General features: G+C 39.6%; 1 protein-coding gene and 1 non-coding gene across 2 annotated transcripts in view; both read right to left on the bottom strand.

The window, feature by feature from the left end:
• Positions 1 to 11,277, bottom strand: part of CFAP126 (cilia and flagella associated protein 126) — a 32,764-nt gene extending 21,487 nt beyond the window's left edge. Inside the window, exons 1-3 of the mRNA XM_060141851.1 lie at positions 11,256 to 11,277; positions 6,214 to 6,403; positions 5,890 to 6,011 (exon numbers count right to left, since the gene is read on the bottom strand). Of these exons, the coding sequence (XP_059997834.1) occupies positions 5,890 to 6,011; positions 6,214 to 6,403; positions 11,256 to 11,277 (334 nt within the window). The remainder of the gene's footprint in view (positions 1 to 5,889; positions 6,012 to 6,213; positions 6,404 to 11,255) is intronic.
• Positions 11,278 to 12,959: 1,682 nt separating this feature from the next.
• TRNAV-CAC (transfer RNA valine (anticodon CAC)) lies at positions 12,960 to 13,032 on the bottom strand. Its single transcript has one exon. It is a non-coding gene; the product is annotated as a tRNA-Val (tRNA).
• Between the last annotated feature and the right edge of the window lie 5,367 nt (positions 13,033 to 18,399).

The following is an 18,399-nucleotide window of genomic DNA, read 5'->3' as shown; positions in this document are numbered from 1 at the left end:
CTGGACTGATTTTTCATGGAGCATCTCAAGGAATTTTCTTAGCTGAAATTTTGCAAAACTTTACATGTAATACAGAATATTGCTTTTGTCTTTTTCAACTATTTTAAGAGAATATTTGAATTACTTTCTCTCATTTGGAAAAATTTTTAAATTGAGAAACTTAATGATTTGCCTAAGGCCATAACCAGTTAATACTGGAGCTGTAATTAGACCCTAGGTCTTCTGGCCACAATTTCAGGGATTTTTTTTTTTTAATTATAGAAGGAATATATTCACATTGTAGAAAATCAAACAGAGATATGCAAAGACTCCCCCTCCGCCACCCCCCAGCATTCCAACCTCATCTTCCTTGGGGAAAAAACTATTCTAGTTAAAGTAGATTTGGCTGCAAGTGGCAGAAAATTTAAAATAAGTACCTTAAAAATATAGAGAGGTTTATTTTGCTCCCATGAAAATGTCCAGAGGTATGCAGTCCTGGGTTGTTAGAGGAGCTCTGCTGCTTGAGGACCTCAGGGTCTTATATTCCTTCCAGCTCCATCCCAAGGGTGGAACCCTGATTCTCGTAATCCAAGATGGCAGTAGTTCCAAAGGGCACGCAGCAGCTGTCTTTTATTTATTTATTTATTTATTTTGCGGTACGTGGGCCTCTCACTGTTGTGGCCTCTCCCGTTGCTGAGCACAGGCTCCGGACGCGCAGGCTCAGCGGCCATGAGCTCACCCGGACCGGGGCACGAACACGTGTCCCCTGCATCGGCAGGCGGACTCTCAACCACTGCGCCACTAGGGAAGCTCAGCAGCTGTCTTTTAAGGAATGATACTTGAAGCTGTCACACAAAGATATTTCCATTTTCATCTCATTGGCCTGAACTTAGTCCCTGACCATAGCTCGCTGCAAATATAGCAGGCTAGGAAAAATACAGTTTTTATTCTGAGAGGTTATATGCCCAACTAAAAATTACATTACTAGAAGAAGTGGGAGAAATTATGTCAGGGAACTGTTTCTGAAACTAAATAATCGTCAGCACTTGTTATGCATCCTTTCATATTGTTTTCTTGTACTATACACATTACTCTGCAACTGGCCTTTTTCATTTAATGTATCACTGAGGTATCAGAGTCCTCAGCTAAAAGAAATACAAATCAACTCTGGCTAATTCAGTGGAAAAATAACTTATTAAAGGACATTGGGTAGTTCATACGATTTCTAGGGAGATAGAGAATTAGACTTGGATTTTAAGTTATTCCTGTTAGTCCTGATGAATTAGTACCCTGAGCTGCCACTGCCACTGGGCAGGAACACTGCGGCTTGCATATCTGACTTACTCTGCCCTCTGCCCTGGCTCCATGGGCATACGACCTATGCAGTCCCATAGGGCCCTGCACTGAGAAAGGCTGTGACCTGGGTTTGTCTGTTGTTCCTGTCTTGAAATTCTTAATAATTTTTGAACAAGCGGCCCCACATTTTTATTTTGCACTGGCTCCCACAAATCATGTAGCCAGTCCTACATTCTGGACATTGGGTGCTACTATTTGAGTCACTGTGATGACTACCACCTCTAGAAACTGGCTGAAGCTGCCCCTGTTGCCATTCCCCTCACCAGGCTTCATTCACTGCCTTCCCTGCTTTTTCCCCTCACCTGTTTCCAATTCAAGATGTGGGACTGGTGGTCTAATCTGCAGATTTTCTAGCTGCAATGGAGGCTAGAAAAGTGAATAGCTGGCATTTTATGGTGGGAGGAAAGCTGTATCTTACAAGGCAGAGGCAGCGGTGGTTGGGTGGGGATCCCCCAAACATAGGAAGCAGGTTCAGCGGCTCAGTAGTCAAAAGGAATCAATAAAATAGAACCACAAAGTATATATAAATTTATCTCATTTTCTTAAACAGTTGCCTAATATTCCATAGTGGAGACATTTATTCAGTCATTCCCCTGTTAATGGGCATTCAAGATATTTCCACTTTTTGCTACCACAATATTGTAATAAACATCTTTATACATTTGGCCTTCTATACTGATGGTTTTATTTCAGTAGGCTAGATTCTTAAAAGTAGAGTTGCTGGACAAAAGTGAACGTGTATTCTTATTTTTAGTATATACTGCCAGGTTACTTTTTAAAAAACACAGTGATTTATATTCCCACCAGCAAGATACAAAAGTGCTGTTTCCTCCCATCCTTTTAGTCCCTGAATATTATTACTCTTTTTCTTTTTATCAATCTGATGAGTGAAAATGATATATTATTCGTTTAATTTTTGGTTTTTTGACTACCAGCACCTTTTCATATGTTTATTGGCTACACTGAATTTCTTTTTTATGAATTGCCTATTCATATCCTTTACTCACTTTTCTATTAGTTTGTTTCTTTTTCTTATCAATTTGTAGGCACTCTTTGTGTGTGTTAGAGATACACTTTTTCAGTCATATGTGCTGGAATTATTTCTCAGAGCATGTTTCTAGTTTTTTTTTTTTTTTACTTTATTTAGGGTGTCTTTTGTTTTAATTTCCTTTAAAAGATAGTTAAATATGTCTTTTCCTGTATGGCTTCTCCATTTGTTTGGTTATTCTTGCTTAAGAAGTTTTCATTGTACATTTATGTGTTGATTGGTTATAATAAGCACGTATTTCTTTTGTAATAAAAATATTTTTTAAAAAAGGAAAAGAAGTTTAAAACCTTGAAAGAGTAGCCTGAAGACTTTTATTCTTAGGTCCAATTCTATTACCAACTAGATATGGCCTTGGACAAGTCACCAAGTTGCTATTTCATTGTCTTAATTTTACAAATTAAAGGTAATAGCATCTACCCTGCCACTTCACAGGATTGTTGTAAAGATAAATCAGGTTTTTTAAAAGTATAAATATGGGTTATAAAAATATAAGGTATTATTATTATTATATGTTTTCCCTCTTTACTTGAAAGGTAATGTGACGAGTAAAGAGATCACTAGATTAGGATGTTCCATCTTACGCCAATTACTAACCAGTATGCCTTTGCGCAACTTGTTTAGCTTCTATGGGATTCAGTTTCCTCATCCTTAAAATGAAAGTGTTGGTCTCTAAGTTTCTTTCCAGCTTTAAGGATCTAAAGATATTGTAGCAAAATCCCTAACAATAAAATTATGTAATTTTTTGGTATTAAAGGATATTCTTAGTATTAAGTGTTTAAATATGTATCTTGAAGATACATAAATGGAGAATGGATTGGAAGATGACAACTATGGATGCACTGAAACTGATTAGGAGCCTTCTGCAGTTGTTTAGGTGAGGGGTGATGGTAGATTGAACCAGGGTGAGAGCAAAGGAAAATGTAGAACAAGTGAGCTAGCCTTAAAAGTCTCAGGTGATCATTTGGCCCATCTTGGGTGTTTGTTAAGTCACAGCACGCACTCAAATGATGGACAGATGTAGGTCCAAAACCAAAATTAATCTTCCTATTTCCCATTCCGATTCACATTTGTTCTCCAGTTTTACGTCTTAAGACTAAGACTCTTTCTAGTGCAGACCAATATTTTGACATAAGTAGTGGCTCACAGTTTACTCATTACATTCAGATATGCATGGGAAAAAATGTAGCCTATTTTATAATTGATCTAACCTGTTCTTAAGCCTCTATCCTACAGGATGTGGAGAAATGGGGGGAAATGTAACTGCCCAGTTAAAGATCTCTAAGTTTTTTCTTGTTTAAGTTGTGGTGGTGATCGTGTTTCCAAAGATGACAACAATATGTCCCACCCCGTAAGCTGTTTTGAAATGTGACCTGGACAATTACCCTTCAAGAGGTAGAGTCTATTTCCGCTCTCTACGAATCTGGGAACTGCTGATATGTAAGTTCCAGGGTGGAGACTTAACAGATCTGTAGCTTCTGCCTGCCTTGGTTGGGAACATTCCCTCTTGCTAGTCCGTGCCATGTAAGAAGACCAGTTACTTTGTCAGAGATAAAGGCCATGTGGAGAAAGGCCTAAGGCTATCTTGATCATTCTAGTTCCAGCCAAATTCCCATCTGAGCCCCTGCCAACCGACAGAACCATAGAAATAATAAATTGTTATTTTAAGGCACTAAATTTTGAGGCGGTTATACAGAAATAGGTAACAAAACATGGTATTTGGGGGTTAACTCAGTCCCTATAGGAAGATGCTTGGTCTTTCATCATTCCTCTTAATTTTTCAACAGGGTTGCAGCTAGATATTCCATACCACATGCTCTTAAACATGATGCTGACACTTCCACTGAGGAGTCTGTATTCTCTCCTCTTGAATTTGGGTGGGCCTATGACTAAGGTAGAAGTGACGCAGAGCCAAAGGTGACAGCTTCTGCTTGGTCCTCTTGTGATGCCACATCTTGGAGTCCAGCCACCTTGGATCTGAGGAAGCAGAGAGACCTCATGGAGAGTCCACTTGTAGGTGCTGCTGCTGACAGCCTCAGCTGAGATCCCAGCCGACAGCCAGCATAACATCCAGACATTTGAATGAGCAGCTCCAGATGATTCCAGCCCCCAGCCGTCAAGTCACCTCTGCCCTCCAAGTCTTCCCAGCTGAAGTCCCAGAGATTTTAAGCAGAAACAAACTGTCCCCAACATACCCTTTCCAAATTCTTGACTCTGGAGTCGTTTGTTACACAGCAGTAGATAACGAGAACACTCTCTTATTCTCCTCAAGGTGGCATCTAGGTGAAGGTGGACCTACCATGACCTAGAGGTAGCAGAAAAGGGAGGCAACCCTGTGGCTGGCAGCTGGCACCTTACTGCTCTCAGATGTGTTGGGCTGGCCTTGTCCCTGGGTGCCATGTGCTAAGTTGCAGCTATTTCTGTTGGGCCTTTTGCAATCCTGACATTAATTGCTCAAGTCCATTGACCCATCCCATTCATTTGCCTCTAGCTGCAAAGTCTCTGCCCAGTAAGCTGTTTTGTCTCATTCCCAGACTTCTACAAAAGACATTTGTTCTAGTCTAGGTGTCTTCCCTTGGAAGGAGATGGGAGTTAAATCTATTCAGAATATATTCCTCTCTCCTCCACCAGCCACCAGCAACTCCCAGTGTGACTGTATTAGACCAGATGGTGGGTCAAGTTCTCACCTCCTACTCTTAGGGGTTTTTTGTTTGTTTTATTTTGTTTTTTTAATCCATTCCTCAGGAGTGGGAGGCTCAGAGTCCCTTCCAGCACTAGCCCCACTTTCAGGGTTTCATTAGAATATTTGGGAGTGTTCTGCAAGGGGTGTAGGCAGGAGCAGCTGTGTTTAAGGTAGCAAGAAGTACTGCTGGCACCCCAACCTCAGTTTCCTGCAGTTTCCCCACTGCCTCACCTTGTTGTCAGAAACCAGGCAATTCACCTCTTCCATGGTAGGGCTGGGGCTCACATTCTCTTGTTTGACTTGGACCTCACAGCTGCTCCCTCCAAGGACTCCAAGACAAAGTACACTCTTTATAGGCCTGGTCTCAAGTGATGCTCTGATTTAAAAAGGGATTTGTGGACAATCAGTACAAATGACCTGGGTTTGCGTCAAAATCCATCACTAGAATGGGAACTCAGGCATATGTCTTTACAACTTTATTTCCTCATCTGTAACATTTTGATGATTATCTCATAAGATTGTTAAAATGATTGACATTGTAAACTACTGTGATACAAAGTAAATGTAAAACAAATGTTAGTCATTATGATTAGAAAGTGTATATTAGCACGTTAAAAACTCCGAAAGCTATTTAATTAGAGAACTGCTGAACTCTGTTGAACCAGAATTTTCCTGGTTAATAAGTCCACAGGAACACTTTTAAATAGCACACCTATAATTGGGATTAGGTGGAGATGGAGGGGCTGGGGAGAACGGGAACACACCCGGCTGGAACACGCACATGACTATGAAGTGTTCAGATCTATGGGATCGCCACTCTCCTCGGAGCAATGACAAGGCCCGGGCATTTCCAGCTCCTGGGGCCGAAGTGGGGACGCCAACAGGAGGCTGCCTGCGCTGTGCTCCACTTCCCTCCCACCGATGTGTGGCCGGTATCGTGTCACGTTGCTCCCATTGTCGGGAACCGATCAACACTTCCCAGGTTTCCGGTCCTGACTCAGGCCTGACTTGCGGGAAGGCTCCCCGCTGCGGTTGCACTGGGAGGAGCGGGGGCGGGGCCGCCCGCGGGCGTGACGGCGGGCAGGGGGCGGGGACGTCCGAGGGCTGCGGCCAATCGGCCTTCTCAGACTTCCGGGAAACCCTGGCGCGCCTTTTCTCTAGGCCTCGGATTTCCGGCCTTGAAACAGGTTTCTCGGGTTGTACAGTTAAGCCGAAGGTGGCCTTTGTGTAGGATTCGTGACCCGGAGACGGTCTCTCAGGAGCCCGGATTTCAGGTGTGTCTGGGGACCCCTGGGCGTCTCGGTTGACTCGCGCGCTGCCCAGTTGTTGGCCCTCGGAGTCTGCGGAAAACGAGGAAGGAGGGGTTAGGTGCAGCCTGGACGCCCCCAGGAGTAAGAAGGCGAAATCACGCGACGAATTAATTTTTGGAGATATTCGCGTTTTTATTGTTTAGTTAATGTGTCCATATCTTATTTGTTTTTGTAATGAAAACTTATAATCTCGTCTTTGCCTAACTAGATTGCTCTTTTCTCATATTACGTCTTTTTTTTTTTATCATGTTTGAATTCGTCTGCCCACTCCAGAAAAATGTCCACTGACATTTTCACTTAAAGTTAGGTCACATACACTTCTCGTTTCTATTTAGTCCTAATGGTATTTTTTTTCATCTTAAAAACATTTGATAGTTTTTGAATAAGTGATATATAAAAGTAATAAAAATAAATCCACACACTAAGAAAGTTAATACAGAGAACAAACAGGTGGTTGCCAGAGGGGAGGGGTGGGAGAGGAGAGAAATAGGTGAGGGAAGTTAAGTGGTGCAAACTTCCAGTTACAAAGTAAATGAGTTAGGAGTATGAAATATACAGTGTGGGGAATATAGTCAATAATAATGTAATATCTTTGTATGGTGATAGATGGTAATCATTTTGAAATGTATAGAAATATCGAATCACTATGCTGTGCATCAGGAACTAACATAGTTTTGTATAGATCAAATATACCTCAAAAACAAACAAACATACTAATAGAAAAAGAGATCAGATTTATGGTTACCAGAGGCAAGGTCTGGGGAGAAGCAGAATTGGATGAAGGTGGTCACAAGGTACAAACTTCCAGTTATTAGTTAAATAAGTACTAGGGACATAATGTACAATATGATAAATGTAATTAACACTGCTGTATGTTATATGTCAAACTTATTTAAGAGAGTAAATTCTAAGAGTTCTCATCACAAGGGAAAAAATTTTTTTAATGTTATCTTATTTTGTATCTATATGAGGTAATGGATGTTCAGTAAACTAATTACGGTAATCATTTCATGATGTATATAAGTCAAATCATTATGTTGTACACCTTAAACTTACACTGTGCTGTATGTCAATTATATCTCAATAAAACTGGAAGGGGAGAAAAATCATTAAAACAAAAAACAGATGAAGACTGGCTTTGAAAATTCCCTGAGCAGACAAAACCAGTTTAGTCATACAGCAAACCTTAATTTAGCTTATTTTGCAAAGCAAGGGAGACTAATTTGACCTTGGTCACTTCTTGCTCATGCCTCTGGAAGTCATAGGCACAACTTAAACTCTTCGCCAAAATTGATATGAGGTAACCACTAACCAATTCCCTATCACTTAAGAAAATTCTAATATTGTAACCAATCACTGTGAATAATAAGCAGTCACTGCCTCCTGACTAATACAAGCTGCTTTGTAACAATACAGTTGGCCCTTCCTATTCCTGGCTTCCACATTCTTGGGCTCAACCAACCAAGAATCAAAAATATTTGGGAAAAAAATTTCAGAAAGTTCTAAAAAGCAAAACTTGAATTTCTCGCAAGCCAGCAACTATTTACATGGAATTTATATTGTATTTACAGCTATTTACATAGCATTTACATTGTATTAGTTATCATAAGTAATCTAGAGATTAATTAAAGTAAATGGGAGGACCTTAGTAGGTTAGAGGCAAATACACCATTTTATATAAGGGACTTCAGCGTTCAAGGATTTTGGTGTATGAGTAGAGGTCGTGGAACCAATCCCCCACAGATATGGAGGGACGACTCTATACCCCTGAGTTTTCCTCCACGTTTGGAGTGAGTGCGCCTGGTTTGTGAACTTTCTTTTTGTTGTGTGCACAATAAACTTTTACTACTTCAGTGATTCATTGGTTTTACTTCTGCTGTTTCTGAACTTTTGACAAAGTACTGGGTTGGCCAAAAAGTTTTTATTTTCACCAAGAACTTTATTGATCAATGTATACACCATTTTGTTCCACTACCTTCTGCCATTTTTCAGGCAACTTCATAATTCCATCCTCGCCAAATTTTTTATCTTTTTGAGCAAAGAACTGTTCCAAGTGCCTTTTACAGTCTTCCAGGGAATTGAAATTTTTTCTATTAAAAGAATTTTTTTTTAATTTTTGTGGTACGCGGGCCTCTCACTGTTGTGGCCTTTCCCGTTGCGGAGTACAGGCTCCGGACACGCAGGCTCATTGGCCATGGCTCACGGGCCCAGTGGGATCTTCCCAGACTGGGGCACGAACCCGTGTCTCCTGCATCGGCAGGCGGACTCTCAACCACTGCACCACCAGGGAAGCCCTATTAAAAGAATTTTGTAAGGACTGAAATAAATGGACATCCAAAGGTGCAGTGTCTGGTGAATATGGCGCATGAATCAGAACTTCCCAGCCAAGCTGTAACAGTTTTGCCTGGTCCTCAAAGAAACATGTGGTCTTAATTTATGACAAAGGAGGCAAGAACAATGGAGAAAAAACAGCCTCTTTAATAAGTGGTGCTGGGAAAACTGGACAGCTACATGTAAAAGAATGAAATTAGAACACTACCTAACATAAAAATAAACTCCAAATGGATTAAAGACCTAAATGTAAAACCAGACACTCTAAAGCTCTTAGAAGGAAACATAGGAAGAACACTCTATGACATAAATCACAGCAAGATCTTTTTGACCAGCCCCCTAGAGTAGTGAAAATAAAAACAAAAATGGGACCTAATGAAACTTAAAAGCTTTTGCACAGCAAAGGAAACTATAAACAAGACAAGAAGACAACCCTCAGAATGGGAGAAAATATTTGCAAATGAAACAACAGACAAAGGATTAATCTCCAAAATATACAAACAGCTCATTGAGCTCAATATCAAAAAAAAAAGCCCAATTAAAAAATGGATGGAAGACCTAAATAGACATTTCACCAAAGAAGACATACAGATGCCAAGAGGCACATGAAAAGATGCTCAACATCACTAGTTATTAGAGAAATGCAACTCGAAACTCCAATGAGGTATCACCTCACACCAATCAAAATGGCCATTATCAAAAAAATCTAGAAACAATAAATGCTGGAAAGGGTGTGGTAAAAAGGGGACCCTCCTGCACTGTAAATTGATACAACCACTATGGAGAACAGTATGGTGGTTCCTTAAAAAACTAAAAATAGAACTATCATATGACCCAGCAATCCCACTACTGGGCATACACCCTGAGAATACCATAATTCAAAAAGAGTCATGTACCACAATGTTAATTGCAGCTCTATTTACAATAGCCAGGACATGGAAGCAACCTAAATGTCCATCGACAGATGAATGGATAAAGAAGATGTGACACATATATACAATGGAATGTTACTCAGCCATAAAAAGAAACGAAGTTGAGTTATTTGTAGTGAGGTGGATGGACCTAGAGTCTGTCATACAGAGTGAAGTAAGTCAGAAAGAGAAAAACAAATACCGTATGCTAACACATATATATGGAAGGTAAAAAAGAAAAAAAGTGGTACTGATGAACCTAGTGGCAGGGCAGGAATAAAGACGTAGACATAGAGAATGGACTTGAGGACATGGGGGGCGGGGGAGGGGGAAGCTGGGGCGAAGTGAGAGTAGCATCGACGTATATACTAAATATAAAATAGATAGCTAGTGGGAGGCAGCAGCATAGCACAGGGAGATCAGCTCGGTGCTTTGTGATGACCTAGAGAGGTGGGATAGGGAGGGTGGGAGGGAGGCTCAAGAGGGAGGAGATATGTGGATATATGTATGCATATGGCTGATTCACTTTGTTGTACAACAGAAACTAACACAGTATTGTGAAGCAATTATACTCCGATAAAAATTATAAAAAAAAAGAAAAAGAGGGCTTCCCTGGTGGCACAGTGGTTGAGAGTCCGCCTGCCGATACGGGGGACACGAGTTCGTGCTGCGGTCTGGGAAGACCCCACATGCCACGGAACGACTGGGCCCGTGAGCCATGGCCGCGGAGCTTGCGCGTCCGGAGCCTGTGCTCCGCAGCGAGAGAGGCCGCAACAGTGAGAGGCCCGCGTACCGCAAAAAAAAAACCCAACCAAACTTATCATATATTTTATCTTGTTATCATTTGCCTCACCCACTAGAATGTAAACTACATGTGGGCAGGGATTTGGTTCAGTCTTTTTTTGTAGTTAATGAATCCCTGGAGGTTAGAACAGTACCTGGAACTTAGTAGGTACTCTATAAATATTTGTTTAATAAAATGTATGATGGCATTGTTTGTCATATCTTGGTGGGTAACAACCTAGCATCTATAATGGGGGAAAGAAAAGTAAAATGGGTGGGTGCCCACTATGAAATTATTTACAGCAGTCAGAAGCAAAGGAGTAAATGTACACACAGAAACTTGGGTAGAACCCAAAGTCACAATGCTGAGTGAAGAACATACGCAAAATTAGGAAACAATTACACACAAAACAACTACACAGTCTACAAGCATACATACAAATTCAAAATACATATCAAACACATTAGAGAGGGGGTGAAAGTAGGGAATAGGGATAAAAGAAAGTAATAAATTAAGACAAAAATAAATGAAGCAAGAGAAGAGTCTTGCACCCATCCATGTGGATCGAGGGCAATGAATTGAGATTAACACTGTACCTGAGGTCCATCCCCAAATTATTGAATGTTGTGAATACATATTTTAGTTTCATACAAAAATTTTAATAAGAAACTTAAAAATATGTATTTGTATGAGTATCTAGAACAGACTTCAAATACATGTTTATTTTTTTCTGAGAAATATTAAAACAAATGTTAACAGCTGTATTAGGGCATAACTGACATACAGTAAATTGGACATATTGAAAATGTACAGGTTAAGTTTTGGCAGATGTATCACTCTATGAAATCATCCTCACAATGGGGAGCCAACTTGCCCATTAGGCACAGTAGGCATACACCTACAAAAAGATTTCAACTTATTTTAAATCCAAAATGCCTTAATTTTATTAAAAAAGTCATTTAAATTCAAAATAATGAAATTTTACAAATGATTTTATATAATATTAATACCTTCATCTTCATACCAATGCAGCTGTAAAATATATTAATAAATTATATATTTAAGTCATATTATATATAATAGTATATTATATTCTGTTATATATTATATGTTACATATAAATGAACTATATTAATACATATACATTTTAAATTAAAGAAAAGATTTTTAACATTTAAACATTATTTTTTATGAAGAGTCCCAGGAAGGTCAAAGTGTCTAGGGCCAATGAAAGTCATATGCAGCCCTGTCACAATTAAGATAGTGAACATATCCATTGTCCCCCCAATTTTCCCTTTCTAATCCTTATTGCCTGCCATTCTCCTTCCACTTAACCAAGCAATCACTGATCTGCTTTCTGTCATTATAGTTTTCATTTTCTACAATTTTATATAAGGAATCATATAACGCTCTTTTTGACTGGGCTTCTTTCACCTAGCATAATAGTAATTATATATATATATATATATATTTTTTTTTTTTTTTGCTGAGCAGCATTCCATTGTATGGATGTAACCATAATTTATCTTCACCTGTTGGGTGACGTTTGGGTTGTTTCCAGCTTTGGGCTGTTACAAATAAAGCTACTATGAGTATTCGTGTACAAGTCTTTCTATGAGCACACACTTAATTTTCTCTTGGAAGTACCTAGGATTAGAATGGCTGAGTCCATAGTAGTAGTTTAACTTTCAAAGAAACTGTTAAACTGTTTTCCAAAGTGGATGTAACATTTTACATCCCCCCACCCCCCATCAGTGTATGAGTGTTCCAGTTCTTCCACATCCTGGACACCTGGTATGATAGGCATTCTAATACATGTGTATGATATCTCGTGTTTTAATTTTGCATTTCCCTAATGATTAATGATGTAGAACATCTTTAGATATGATTATTTGCTATCCATCTATCTTCCTTGGAGAAGTGTCTATGCAAACTGCCGTGTGTGTGTGTGTGTGTGTGTGTGTGTGTAAATAACTTAATTAAAAGAAAGTATACATTGTTTCCACCTGATTCAGAACCAAGGGCTTAGGGCCTTAGGATTCCCTGTGGGGAAAGACTCAGAGGAGGGAGGGAGAAAGAATCTCCATGACTGGGAACTTAGAACTGAAAGCATGGGGACAGCTTAAATCGAAAAAAGAAATAGGCAGGTTTGTTGGGGGTGGAGAGCAGAGCGACTTGTAATACTGGCTCTGGAACTATGTTCCATTCATTCATCTGGACTGCAGGGTAAAGATACCCGCCCTTCAGCTTAAAGCGAGATAATGCTAGGCACACAGCTGGGTCTTGATAACAGGTTTGCAAATTCTCTGGAGGAGACAGCCCCCTGCAGACCCAGCTGAAGAAGAAGGAGCCTGAGCAGAGTTTGAATAAGGGACCAACCTGAGTTTCAGGGCACCGCCCTGAACCAGAACTTGGTTCTGGGGATCCGGATCGGAGCCGATGACTTCATTCGAGTGACCAAAAGTGCTTTACGTTTCTGGTGTCAGAAAAGATAAGAGAAAAACTGGAGGACCGCCCGGGGGTCAGTGCTCAACCAGCGGAAAAAAAAGAGTACGCGCTTTGTTTCCGCCCGGTTTCGAACCGGGGACCTTTCGCGTGTGAGGCGAACGTGATAACCACTACACTACGGAAACAGCCGATAGCTCCTCCTTCGAAAACTAGTCTTGAAATGTAGCAGCTCGTCACTGTGTCCCCGCCGGTGAGAAAAGCGCTGGGGCGGGTCGATCACAGCCTAGGCTCACCCAGAGGCCTGGAAAGTGGCAGGCAAGGCCCGGAGGCGCGCCCGGTATCATGGTTACAGCACCAGGTGAGCTCGATGGTGCCTCATCAGGAAGCTTCCAGCACAAGTAGAGCTCCAGCCAGTGTCGTTGCTGTTGAAAGCCTGAACCTGTGGGCCAAAGCTCCAGACTTCCTCAAAGGCTCGTCGTGCAGTTTTCCGGATCCTGCAGGTCCCGGAGGAACGCTTGGCGGGGAGCCGGAGCACCCTGGGGTAAGGTCACCCTCTGGCACTTAGTGCGTGTCCCCTGTTCCGAGACTGGAGAAAAATGGTGCGGTAACTACAGGTAGGAAGAGACTTAGGTGACAGACTCGGCCAAGATAAGGAAAACCAGCTCATATGTGAAACAAATATACACCTTAAGTTTGCCCAGTACGTACTTTAGGAAGCAATTGTGATGGAAAAACTGTTTTCTCCTTCCTACGTCTTTCTTCCCTTTACTACTCACACCAGCGCTTCACTTCTGGTCACCAAGTGTGTGGAGGTTTTTGCCCCACACCAAGCAATTCTCTGTCTCTGACATCACCTAGGTGTTCCACAGTTTAACTGAATTCTGACACTATCTACTTGGAGATTAGATTAAAGGCTCAGTCGTACAAAAGTGCCCTCACCCCCTTCATATGCCAGTCTCAAGCCCAAGTTATCACCTGAACTTTTTTTTTTTAATTTTATTTTATTTACAGCAGGTTCTTATTATCTGTTTTATACATATTAGTATATATGTCAGTGCCAATCTCCCAATTCATCACACACACACCGCTCCCCGCTCGGTGTCCATACATTTGTTCTCTACATGTGTCTTTATTTCTGCCTTGCAAACTGGTTCATCTGTACCATATTTCTAGATTCCACACATATGCGTTAATATACGATATTTGTTTTTCTCTTTCTGACTTACTTCACTCTGTATAACAGTCTGTAGGTCCATCCACGTCTCTACAAATGACTCAATTCCATTCCTTTTTATTGCTGAGTAATATTCCATTGTATATATGTACCACATCTTCTTTATCCATTCATCTGTCAATGGGCATTTATGTTGCTTCCATGACCTGGCTATTGTAAATAGTGCTGCAATGAACATTGGGGTGCATGTGTCTTTTTGAATTACGGTTTTTTCTGGGTATATGCCCAGTAGTGGGTTTGCTGGGTCATATGGTAATTCTATTTCTAGTTTTGTAAGGAACCTCCATACTGTTCTCCATAGTGGCTGTATTAATTTACATTCCCACCAACAGTGCAAGAGGGTTCCCTTTTCTCCACACCCTCTCCAGCATTTGTTATTTGTAGATTTTCTAATGATGCCCATTCTAACTGGTGTGAGGTGATACCTCATTGTAACTTGATTTGCATTTCTCTAATAATTGAGCAGCTTTTCATGTGCCTCTTGGCCATCTGTATGTCTTCTTTGGACAAATGTCTATTTAGGTCTTCTGCCCATTTTTTGATTGGGTTGTTTGTTTTTTAATATTGAGCTGCATGAGCTGTTTGTATATTTTGGAGATTTTCTCCCATTCTGAGGGTTGTCTTTTCATCTTGTTTATAGTTTCCTTTGCTGTGCAAAAGCTTTTAAGTTTCATTAGGTCCCACTTGTTTATTTTTATTTTTTCATTTGTTTATTTTTGTTTTTACTCTAGGAGGCTGGTCAAAAAAGATCTTGCTGTGATTTATGTCAAAGAGTGTTCTTCCTATGTTTTCCTCTAAGAGTTTAATAGTGTCCGGTCTTACATTTAGGTCTTTAATCCATTTTGAGTTTATTTTTGTGTATGGTGTTGGGGAATGTTCTAATTTCATTTTTTACATGTAGCTGTCCAGTGTTCCCAGCACCACTTATTGAAGAGACTGTCTTTTCTCAATTGTATATCCTTGCCTCCTTTGTCATAGCGTAGTTGACCATAAGTGTGTGGGTTTACCTCTGGGCTTTCTATCCTGTTCCATTGATCTATATTTCTGTTTTTGTGCCAGTACCATGATGTCTTGATTACTGTAGCTTTGTAGTATAGTCTGAAGTCAGGGAGTCTGATTTCTCCAGCTCCGTTTTTTTTCCCCTCAAGATTGCTTTGGTTATTCGGGGTCTTTTTTGTCTCCGTACAAATTTTAAGACTTTTTGTTCTAGCTCTGTAAAAAATGCCATTGGTAATTTGATAGGGATTGCATTGAATCTGTAGATTGCTTTGGGTAGAATAGTCATTTTCACAATATTGATTCTTCTAATCCAAGAACGTGGTATATCTTTCCATCAGTTTGTGTCATCTTTGATTTCTTTCATTAGTGTCATAGTTTTCTGAGTACAGGTCTTTTACCTCCTTAGGTAGGTTTATTCCTAGGTATTTTATTCTTTTTTTTTTTTTTACAGTGGTGAATGGGATTGTTTCCTTGATTTCTCTTTCTGATCTTTTGTTGTCAGTGTATAGGAATGCAAGAAATTTCTGTGCATTAATTTTGTATCCTGCAACTTTACCAGATTCATTGATTAGCTCTAGTAGTTTTCTGGTGGCATCTTTAGGATTATCTATATATAGTATCATGTCACCTGCAAAGAGTGACAGTTTTACTTCTTCTTTTACAATTTGGATTCCTTTTATTTCTTTTTCTTCTCTGACTGCCGTGGCTAGGACGTCCAAAACTATGTTGAATAATAGTGGTGAGAGTGGACATCCTTGTCTTGTTCCTGATCTTAGAGGAAATGCTTTCAGTTTTCACCCTTGAGAGTGATGTTTGCTGTGGGTTTGTCATATATGGCCTTTATTATGTTGAGGTAGGTTTCCTCTATGCCCACTTTCTGGAGAGTTTTTATCATAAATGGGTATTGAATTTTGTCAAAAGCTTTTTCTGCATGTATTGAGATGATCATATGGTTTTTATTCTTCAGTTTATTAATATGGTGTATCACATTGATTGATTTGCATATCTTGAAGAATCCTTGCATCCCTGGGATAAATCCCACTTGATCATGGTGTATGATCCTTTAATATGTTGTTGGATTCTGTTTGCTAGTATTTTGTTGAGGATTTTTGCATCTATATTCATCAGTGATATTGGTCTGTAATTTTCTTTTTTTGTAGTATCTTTGTCTGGTTTTGGTATCAGGGTGATGGTGGCCTCATAGAATGAGTTTGAGAGTGTTCCTTCCTCTGCAATTTTTTGGAAGAGTTTGAGAGGGATGGGTGTTAGCTCTTCTCTAAATGTTTGATAGAATTCACCTGTGAAGCCATCTGAACCTGCACTTTTGTTTGTTGGAAGATTTTTAATCACAGTTTCAATTTCATTACTTGTGATTGGTCTGTTCATATTTTCTATTTCTTCCTGGTTCAGTCTTGGGAGGTTATACCTTTCTACAAATTTGTCCATTTCTTCTAGGTTGCCCATTTTATTGGCATAGAGCTGCTTGTAGTAGTCTCTTAGGATGCTTTGTATTTCTGCAGTGTCCATTGTAACTTCTCCTTTTTCATTTCTAATTTTATTGATTTGAGTCCTGTCCCTTTTTCCTGATGAGTCTGGCTAAAGGTTTATCAATTTTGTTTATCTTCTCAAAGAACCAGCTTTTAGTGTTATTGATCTTTGCTATTGTTTTCTTTGTTCCTGTTTCATTTATTTCTGCACTGATCTTTATGATTTCTTTCCTTCTACTAATTTTGGTTTTATTTGCTCTTCTTTCTCTAGTTTCTTTAGGTTTAAGGTTAGATTGTTTATTTGAGATGTGTCTTGAGGTAGGCTCATACTGCTATAAACGTCCCTCTTAGAACTGCTTTTGCTGCTTCCCATAGGTTTTGGATCGTCATGTTTTCATTGTCATTTGTCTCTAGGTATTTTTTGATTTCATCTTTGATTTCTTCAATGATCTCTTGGTTAGTTAGTAACATATTCTTTAGCCTCCATGTGTTTGTGTTTTTTACATTTTTTTCCCCTGTAATTTATTTCTAATGTCATGGCATTGAGTCGGAAAAGATGCTTGATATGATTTCAATTTTCTTAAATTTACCAAGGCTTAATCTGTGACCCAAGATTTGATCTATCCAGGAGAGTGTTCCGTGTGCACTTGAGAAGAAAGTGTAATCTGCAGTTTTCAGATGGAATGTCCTATAAATATCAATTAAATCTATCTGGTCTGTTGTGTCATTTAAAGCTTGTGTTTCCTTATTAATTTTCTTTCTGGATGATCTGTCCATTGGTGTAAGTGAGGTGTTAAAGTCTCGCACTATTATTGTGTTACTGTTGATTTCCTCTTTTATAGCTGTTAGCATTTGCCTTATGTATTGAGGTGTTCTTATGTTGGGTGCATATATATTTATAATTGTTATATCTTCTTCTTGGATTGATCCCTTGATCATTATGTAGTGTCCTTCCTTGTCTCTTGTAACATTCTTTATTTTAAAGTCCATTTTATCTGCTATGAGTATTGCTACTCCAGCTTTCTTTTGATTTCCATTTGCATGGAATATCTTTTTCCATCCCCTCACTTTCAGTGTGTATGTGTCCCTAGGTCTGAAGTGGGTTTCTTGTAGACAGCATATATATAGGTCTTGTTTTTGTATACATTCAGTGAGCCTGTGTCTTTTGGCTGGAGCATTTAATCCATTCACATTTAAGGTATTATCAATATGTATGTTCCTATTACCATTTTCTTAATTGTTATGGGTTTGTTTTTGTAGGTCCTTTTCTTCTTTTGTGTTTCCCACTTAGAGAAGTTCCTCTAGCATTTTTTGTAGAGCTGGTTTGGTGGTGCTGAATTCTCTGAGCTTTTGCTTGTTTGTAAAGCTTTTGATTTCTCTATCGACTCGGAATGAGATCCTTGCCGGCTAGAGTAATCTTGGTTGTAGGTTCTTCCCTTTCATCACTTTAAATATATCGTGCCACTCCTTTCTGGCTTGCAGAGTTTCTACTGAGAAATCAGCTGTTAACCTTATGGAAGTTCCCTTGTATGTTATTTGTCGTTTTTTCCTTGTTGCTTTTAATAATTTTTCTTTGTCTTTAATTTTTGTCAACTTGATTACTATGTGTCTCAGCATGTTTCTCCTTGGGTTTATCCTGCCTGGGACTCTCTGCGCTTCCTGGACTTGGGTGGCTATTTCCTTTCCCATGTTAGGGAAGTTTTCAACTATAATCTCTTCAAATATTTTCTCTGGTCCTTTCTCTCTCTCCTCTCCTTCTGGGACCCCTATAATGAGAATGTTGGTGTGTTTAATGTTGTCCCAGAGATCTCTTAGGCTGTCTTCACTTCTTT

This window comes from Lagenorhynchus albirostris, chromosome 2, assembly GCF_949774975.1.
Source record: "Lagenorhynchus albirostris chromosome 2, mLagAlb1.1, whole genome shotgun sequence".
Taxonomy (NCBI): domain Eukaryota; kingdom Metazoa; phylum Chordata; class Mammalia; order Artiodactyla; family Delphinidae; genus Lagenorhynchus; species Lagenorhynchus albirostris.
Note: the sequence above shows the minus strand (reverse complement) of the source record. Positions and strands in the feature narration are given on the sequence as shown.